The sequence below is a fragment of the Sorex fumeus genome, unplaced genomic scaffold, assembly GCF_029834395.1.
Source record: "Sorex fumeus unplaced genomic scaffold, SorFum_2.1 ptg000001l, whole genome shotgun sequence".
NCBI lineage: Eukaryota > Metazoa > Chordata > Mammalia > Eulipotyphla > Soricidae > Sorex > Sorex fumeus.
Window position 1 is genome coordinate 8718730 of NW_026606058.1, and position 9252 is coordinate 8727981.

The 9252-nt window shown below is 43.7% G+C and overlaps 1 protein-coding gene across 1 annotated transcript; it reads right to left on the minus strand.

Moving 5' to 3' along the window:
* Window positions 1-6580: 6580 nt before the first annotated feature.
* On the minus strand, window positions 6581-8054 carry LOC130029841 (cornifin alpha-like). The gene is made up of 2 exons (XM_056120930.1): window positions 8020-8054; window positions 6581-7034 (listed from the first exon to the last, which is right to left on the minus strand). Exon 2 carries the CDS (start codon window positions 7013-7015, stop codon window positions 6581-6583), a length of 435 nt encoding a protein of 144 aa, XP_055976905.1. The 5' UTR covers window positions 7016-7034; window positions 8020-8054.
* Between the last annotated feature and the right edge of the window lie 1198 nt (window positions 8055-9252).

Sequence of the window (9252 nt, forward strand, 5' to 3'; positions counted from 1 at the left end):
TGAAGGTACCGGCAGAGAAACAAAGGCAAGCGGGTCCTGGGGCTGAGATCTCCAAGCCTGCTCGGATCGGGGCTGAGCATCCTCCACCCAGATCCTCCATATTCCAGTAGGCAGGGGTCACATCCACCAACTGGTCCCCTGGTGCCGTGTAATTCCATCAATGGCCAAGACTCAGAGACTATAAAACCCAGCTCCCAGAAGTGTGAGGCTGCAAATGTGGCCATACGACATCTTATCATCTCATTCCTACTTTGGACAAACTGGCAGGCTACCGAATGTAACCTGCCCACACGGCAGAGTCTAGCAAACTCCCCATGGTGTACCCAATATGCCAAATACCAGTAACAATGATGGGTCTCATTCTCCTAACCCTGAAAGAGCCTTGAATATGGCACTTTTTAAAAAATCTCAGGGCTAGGACAAAGGAGACGTTACTGGGGCCTGCTCGAGGCAATCGACGAACAACAGGATGGTCGTGATCGTGATCGTGATCTCTGCTATGAGGGGGGCAGAGGATTAGCACCTGTCGTCTGGCACTTTGAACGCTTGTGGTGTGTGGTCAAAAATGATACACATAAAAGTTACTCAAATCCATACCACTGCTGAGTGAAGGTACTCACCTTCACTCACCGAGCAGATATCACATAAGCTCTCCTACTTATTTTGTTGGTTCTCGGTTCTACAGAGATGTGGAGCGGACACATATGGGGGTGGGAGGGTCCTAAATGTTTAATAGAAAAGAGGCAGAAGGCAAAAGGAGAAAGGGTGGAACAACATGTAGGAGAAACAAGTACATTTTGCTCAGAGGAACAGGACGTCCACTAAGAAAGCAGTTGATGTAGACCTGTAGGAAGGACACAGGAAAAATCTTGGTGGCACTTGAAAGTTTTTTTCTATTCTAAATCTGACAGTCTTCTTTCCGTCATCATGTATGCAGATTGCTGGGACTGCTAAGACGGGTGCAGAGGTGTGTCATGATGCTGAGGAAAGCTAAATGTATTATCTGGGGGCGGAGGGTGGGGAAAGCCGGACTTGCATTTCCTCATTTGCATGCGTGAGATCCGCAGCCTCCTGGTGTGGACCTCAAATGCCTCCCAAGAAAGCTGTATCCTGCCCTCTGCTGTTAGTTGGGTGATCAGCATTTTAAAAATCCTAACATTTATTTTAAACATTTTTACTGAGCTACTGAAATTTTTAATAGCACCGTAGCACTGTCCTCCAGTTGTTCATCGATTTGCTCAAGCGGGCACCAGTAACGTCTCCATCCATCCCTGTCGATTGCTCCAGGAATATGAAGTGAGACTTGTTACTGTTTTGGACATATCGAATACATCACAGGGAGCTTGCCAGGCTATGCCGTGTGTGTGGGATACTCTCAGTAGCTTGCCGGGCTCTTGGAGAGGGATGGAAGAATCTAACCCGGGTTGGCTGCGTGCAAGGCAAACGTCCTACCCGCTGTGCTATCGCTCCAGCCCTAAATCTGTGATGCTGTTAATTATACTTCTCATTTGTAAGTCATTGTCCCAACCACACACCCATAACCATGTCCACCTCCTCCTATGCATGCTGGGTTCTATAGACCAAATCTCCAGTTCTAATGACTTTGGACCTCCGTTGTTTCCTTACTATGTTTTTATGTCCCACAAAAGAGATAACTTTTCTAATTTGTTGTGGAGGCAGCAAAACCTATATACATACAGGTTATTAAAGCTAAACTCCTAAATTCCACAAAATTATAAATCCATGTGAATTTTTTCCCCAAAACACTGTATCTTTCTCATTTTGTAGGTATATAAATTTAAAAGTTAATAGTGTGAATAACTCTATGCTAAATGCATTTATTTTTTACATTTTAAAGAAAAATAAAAATGATAAGTACTACAAATATACATTTTAGTAAGAGTGAGTAGAGGAGAATAAGGAAGAATAAGGAAAAATTCTACTAGTCCAATGAAAGGAGATTTGCTCGAGCAGGCCCAGTAACGTCTCCATCATGAGACTTGTTGTTACTGTGTTTGGCATATCGAATACGTCACGGGTAGCTTGCCAGGCTCTGCCGTGCAGGCGAGATACTCTCAGTAGCTTGCCGGGCTCTCTGAGAGGGGCAGAGGAATCGAACTCAGGTTGGTCATGTTGGCCGCGTGTAAGGCAAACGCCCTACCGCTGTGCTATTGCTCCAGCCCTATGAAAGGAGAAAAGTGGGTTATTATCCTAATAAGGGGAAATAGGCTTTATGTTGTAAAATATACCATGGGTTATGTTCAACTTTTACTTATTAATGTAAAGGATTTTAACAAAATCTCTATAGAAGAAACAAAATCACCGGAATAGAATAGAACATTCAATATAAATGAAACATTAATTCATTGTTGAAAAATGTAAAATCACTTAGCAAGCTAGGAATAAATGAGCTTTCTTTTTTTTTTCAGATGTCTAACTTTCATGATTACGTTTCAGTCATACAAGGATTGAGTGAGTACCCATCCCTCCACCAGTGCCCTAAATGAGCTTTCTTAATCTTGCAGGAGGCAATCATAGGTATCATTGGCAATGTGCTGAGAAATTTGTCTTTTTGTTTTGTTTTGTTTTTTCGTTTTTTCTTTCTGGGTCACACCCGGCGTTGCACAGGGGTAACTCCTGGCTCATGCATTTAGGAATTACTCATGTCGGTGCTCAGGGAACAATATGGGATGCTGGAAATTGAACCCCTCTTGGCTGCATGCAAGGCAAACGTCCTACCTGCTGGGCTATCGCTCCAGCCCCTGTCTTCTCTTGTCTTTAAAGAAACTCCTCTAATGTTTCTTGTAAGGAAAAGCGGTTTAAAGGCAATAAATTCCTTAAGCTGTTTCCTGTTCCGAACATTCATTGTTCCTTCTGTGCTTGAAGTAAATGATGTTTTAACTAATAGAGATGTTTAAGGAAGAGCAAGGGCTTAACCATGGAGAGCTCCTGTGCTGGGCAGACCCACGTAGTTATTGGTTGGATTCAGTCTTGGGTAAGACAGGAGTCCTGAGGTCATGAATGGGGTGGGGGAGGGGAGGGATGGTCTTCTTCAGAATTTCCCACAGTAAAGTAAAGTAAAGTAAAGGCCCTCCCGTTGATCATCGATTTGCTCGAGCGGGCCCAGTAACGTCTCCATTGGAGACTTTGTTGTTACTGTGTCTGGCATATCGAATATTCTCGGTAGCTTGCCGGGCTCTCCGAGAGGGGCGGAGGAATCGAACTCGGGTTGGCCATGTTGGCTGCGTGCAAGGCAGACGCCCTACCCGCTGTGCTATGGGGAGTATATGTAAAATATAATTTAAAAGGATTAACTAGGTCTTCTATCCCACCCAACTTTTGCACTCTTGGGCCCAAAACTACAACAGAGCTTCAGATGTTTCTAGAAAAGCTGTTTCCTCCAGCACATCAACATCTTCAGCTGATTTATGTTTAATGTGGAAAAATATTGGTTCAAAAATGTTTCAACTGAGATACAGAAAAAGTTTCCTTGTAAAAATATTAAAAAGTATATAAATAAATAATATGCTTTACACTCCAGCCACATAAAACCACTATTTTTTTTCTATGCCATACTTTGCTTTTTAATTTATGGTTATTATTATGTTTTGTTGAGTGGTCATACCGGGCAGTGATAAATGCTTACACCTGGTTCTGTGGTCAGATATCACTCCTGGCAATACTTGGAGGATCATATGCAGTGCCAGGAACTAAACTCTGGTAGGCAGCATGGAAGGCAAAAACCTTACTCCCTGTACTATCTTTCTGTCCCATATACATATATTTTAACACATATTCAGCTATGTATTACATACCATAATACTACATAAACTTGGTATTGTCTTAATATTTTCTCCTCTGAATAAATATTGTTTTATCATCACAGTCACTTGACAGATATGCACAAACTTTTTTCAATTGTTTCTTTGGGGAATGCATGCTGTTTCTCTTCCATATTATTAATGCTTTCTTTTCTATTTTATATAATGTTAAAACAATCAACTTCATAAAAGAGCGTTGCTGTGGGGCTTGAGAGATTGTACTGCGGGTAGGGCGCTTGCCTCGCATATGATGGACTCATTTCCAATCCCTTCCACCCCACAGGGTTCCTGAGCCCCACCAGAAGGGATCCCTCAGCACAAAGCCAGAAATAAGCCCTGAGCACCACCAGGCATGGCCCAAAAATTACAAAATGAAACAAAACAATCACTGTGTACAATAAATGCATATTTCATAGTAGAATGTAGGTGTCTAGGAATTTTGATTTTTTTTACTGTTAACTTCTTTTTTTTTTGGTTTTTGGGTCACACCCTGCGATGCTCAGGGGTTACTCCTGGCTCATGCACTCAGGAATTGCTCCTGGCGGTGCTCAGGGGACCATATGGGGTGCTGGGAATCGAACCTGTGTCGCCCATGTTGGCTGCGTGCAAGGCAAACGCCCTACCCGCTGTGCTATCGTTCCAGCCCATTTACTGTTAACTTCTAAGATGGTTCCTTGACTTCACACACTGATTGTTCTTTGGCACCAACTGGTTTCCGCTTTAATGGTAAAGACTCCTAAAAACATTGCTCACTTCCATCATGCTAGTAAACAGAGATTTGAAATCAGTTCTTCAGACTCAAGTGACATCATTCCTTCCTGACAGGCTGAGAATTACTTGCCAACTTGCAGAGTTTTCCTGAACAAGTGTTGTTCTCACTCCACAAACTTTTCTGGGATTCTTTCCAAACATCTCTGGAAAGCTTGTGTAGCCCACATCTGCCTGCCTCGGCACACCTGCCTGGAGTCGGAATGATTCACTTTATCAATAAAAATGAAACTCTCAAAGTTTGCTGCAGTCCTTCTGAAATATTGGTTTCTCGAGGCCTTTAACAACCTTACTAGTCACCAGCATAGTCAAGATGATGAGATCCAGAGGCGAGCAGAGGGTGGGAATGACTCCGGGTGTGATACAAAAACATGATTTCCGAGTGACTTTCAAGTTTTGTCACTTTCTGTATATGGTTTATTCCTGAAAAATTAATGGTGCTCTTTTATGAACATTTATGACCATTTATCACCATTTATGAACACTCTCCCTCAACTTTGTTTTGTGTTTTCTGTATTGATCTTACTGAAACTTACTATAACTTTTCTTCCTCCTTTTGTACTTGATACATTTGCTTATATTTTCTACTTGAAGAGACATGCTGTGTGTGTGCACATTGGTGTGTATTTGTGCATGTTTATAGTGTCTCCCCCTGCCACTCCCCCCCTTCCACACAGATGCACACACACAGTTACGTAGGCCCTCACTTTTAAGGGTTTTGATAACATTAGAACAACTCAGTGCCTTAGAAATTTAAGTGCAATAAGATATTTTAAGAAGGGAAATGGGGAAAAAAGAAATAGGAAAGGGGACAGTTGTTAATAATAATAAAAATATTTTATCATTAGTTATTGTTATTCTCTTATTGTGCCTGACCAATGTCAAACTTTATTATAAGTGTATGTACAGGGGCAAAATCATACACGTAAGATTCAGTACATCTGAGGTTTCAGGCATCCAATGAGGATCTTGGAACATGTACCTGGAATAATTGGGTGACCCCTGTTTATAAGAAAGAGGGTAAAGATCACCCCATAGATTTTTCCTCTAAAAGGTAATCTTTCTGTTACAGCATCAACGTCTCCATGGCACTGCATGAAAGAGAATTATTAGTGAGGTTAAATAGGCATGTATGTGTGAATTGTATGTGTAGTATGTGTTGTGGATGTAGATGTATGTGTGTGTGTGTGTGTGTGTGTGTGTGTGTGTGTGTACACGTGTGAGTATGCTTGCTTGCATGAGCTTGACTCCATGTTCCAGTGGTGTCATCAGGAAGGGAAGACTAGTGAAGAACAGATAATCATACTGCAATACTGACAAGCACCATTTCTTTGGAATAATAATGACAAAAGAATTGACTGAACAGAGTAAGAATAGTTTGGGGGCAGATAATCATAAATTAAGGTGACCTAAAACAGGCACCTTCTTTTCTCACTTAAGGGTAAGGAAAAAAAGCTCTTCTCAAGCTGTGACTTGAGAGGTTCAAGTCTGGGATCCTAGACCACACTCCTCTTACTGCCGTCCCAGAAATGTGTGCACTTGGACACACACATGCGCGTGCACACACACACACGCTCACACACATACACACACATGCACACACACTCTGAAGCCAGTACCAGACACTCTTTAGCCCAAGACTCGCTTACTAGCCCTTGCTATGTGCAGTTCACATTCAGAGAATAGTAAAGAAAGTTGAACCAGTCAATGAAGTTAAAAGTGATTTATTGGGGAAGCAACAGGAAGGACTCAGTCCTCCTCAAAATCCTCTTCAGATGAGACTTAAGCAGCTAGAGGACCAGCTCAGCCAGCGAGAACTTCAGCCTTCTTCAGAGACTCAGGGGCCCTCCAGAGCATTAGGGGGCATCCCATTAGACATTACAAAGAGGAAAGGATTCGAATTCTGGATGACACAAATTAATTGAAGTGGGACTCAGAAGCAGAACCGAGAGGGGTTCAGCAGTTGGTGGTGGTTATGGGTATGAACCACATTACTTCTGCTTGGTCTTCTGCTGAGATGGCTCAGGCATCTTGGGGTGGCAGGGCTCAGGCACCTTGGGGTGGCAGGGCTCAGGCATCTTGGGGTGGCAGGGCTCAGGCACCTTGGGGTGGCAGGGCTCAGGCATCTTGGGGTGGCAGGGCTCAGGCACCTTGGGGTGGCAGGGCTCGGGCACCTTGGGGTGGCAGGGCTCGGGCACCTTGGGGTGGCATGGCTCAGGCACCTTAGGGTGGCATGGCTCGGGCACCTTGGGGTGGCAAGGCTCAGGCACCTTGGGGTGGCAGGGCTCGGGCACCTTGGTGTGGCATGGCTCCTTGGTTTTAGGGGCACATGGTTCCTGGGGTGGAGGCTGGCAGGGCTGCTTGACCTGCTGCTGCTGGGGCTGCGGGGGTGGGGTGCAGGGCTGCTTCTGCTGCTGGGAGCTCATGCTTCAAAAGAGGCTGGACCTAGAGACAGAAAAACTGTCAGAGTGATACAGACACACTCGGGAAAGTTTTTTGTTCAACGCCAAATAAAGATTACGTGATAGCCCTTTAGAAAATAACCTTTTCTCTGATTGCTCCTTGAGAGTCACTAAGTGTGGTTTGATCATTTCTGGGCTCTTTCCAGATGAGGCACTTCAAGGCAATAAGTTGGTCTCACTAAGACAGGGCTAGCTCCACAGCCCTTCTCTTGCCCAGAGATGTCATGTTTCTCACTGATAAGCATCCAAGACCACATAGTAGGTCTTTTAGAAAGAAACAACTTCCATTCCCTAAACGTTATTACCACATACCGTAACTTAATTCTGTGAGTTTACACAGACCCTTCTGAAATGCTTCCTTTCCCAACTTAGTTTATCCAAATACCTCTTCATCATAGTTCAATCACGTCCCATCACCTACAGCTCTTCTTGAGCAAGTGCCCACCAAACTTACAGTTTTCCCACCCCTCTCTCCTCATTCCAGTCCCTATCCACTTTGCTTTACACACATGCATACATACGTAACATCTTTCCCTGCTAAGAATGTTGAGTGAATTCCACATCAGTATGACTTATTCAAAGCGTCTTCAATGTCATGGTCCATCTTCTGAACCAAACTTTTTAAAATAAGTCCCATACATGGAGAGAAGAGCAGGTTTGTGAATGCCTTGGCCCTGAGTTCCTACTGTTGTGCCATGGAAACTTCCAGAGATCTGTTCCCTGCCATCACCCCGATTCCCCTAATTCTCCGCTGTGGAGCCTGACTACCTCCCTTTAAGCAGTCTTTAAATCTAAACCTAACTTTAATTTAAAATAAAGATAGCCCAATAATCTCTCAAAAATCAAAACCCATTATCAAAATCAAAAATCAATAATCTGTGTGCCACAGATCTTACATGCATTTACCTTCAGAGTCTAACAGTGGAATTCGAAATCAAGGTTCCCATAGGTTCCCATCAGAGACTCACCTGGTTCACAGAGAAGAACAGGTTGTCTGGTGCTGCAGGTGTGATGTGAAGTGAATGACCAGCTGGCCTTTTATACAATGAAGGAGCCCTGCCTCAAGGAAATAGAATCACCCCGGGGCCCCTCTGTTTTCATTCCTTACTTGTCAAACATGATTCATCCCACTCCCCTCAATTACCAGTTGGCTCAGCTTTTGTGATGAAAACCACCCACTTGATATTTTCTGGTACTAGCTGTCTGACAATGATGTCACCAGGGCCTCGTGCCTATAGTCACCCTTTTTCTTAGACCCACTACAGGGCTTGAAGGAGGGTGAGCCATAGGCTTCCTGAAGGGATTAATGAGTTAGTCCTGGAGGACTATGTAAATCACTTGTCACTTTATTACCTTTCCTGCTTCTCTCCCTTTCCTTGAAATGGTGATTCCTCCTGTTCTGTGGGACATGACATAGTTAGGAACGCGAAGAAGTGTGATAAGAGGGGACAGAGGATCTTGGGTGGGCACAAGTTGCTGGCCTTGAGAAAGTGAATGGTAGAGATTGGGGGATTGGCTAGTAGTAAAGGGACTCTTCTCTGGGGAACCCAACATCTTTATGTTTATTTTCCACATTTTTTCTTGACTCCATTAAATGGCATACATTCGGGTTTATAACCCCCACCCCTCCCTGACGAATTGCTAATCTGGGTGAACCTGTTTGCTTTCACCAACCACACCTCACCCTTCTCCTATTTCTGAGATATTCAATAGCTAATTCCTCTTATGGAATGATCTTTTTCCTCCCCTTCGCCCAGCTGTGTATCTGTCACCTTCTTCCTTCACAAGGCAACTATTCTCTACCCCCACATGAAAACAGACAGATTTTCTAACCATCTTCCCCCGAAGCTCTGTGATGACCCCTTCCTCATCTCTCGCCCATGATTATCTCTAAGCCCACATATAGGGATCTTGCTACGTATGCGGTTTTGCTCTTCTCTTGCATCTGTATCTTTGGAAACTGAGGGTCAGAGCTGCGCCTATTCAGTCAAGAGTGTCCTCAAAGCTCCTGACTTTAAGAAATTCCACTCCACAAGCTCTAGGTGAGAGACAATCCTCTTCAGTCACTAGATTAACGAAGCTTAAAGTGTCTTTAGCTCACACTCCTCAAATGATTATTGAGATCTTAAGGTGGGAAATATCTTAACAGGGTTTGTGTTAAGATACTAACACAAGAAGAAAAGGGATTCTGTATAGAAGTC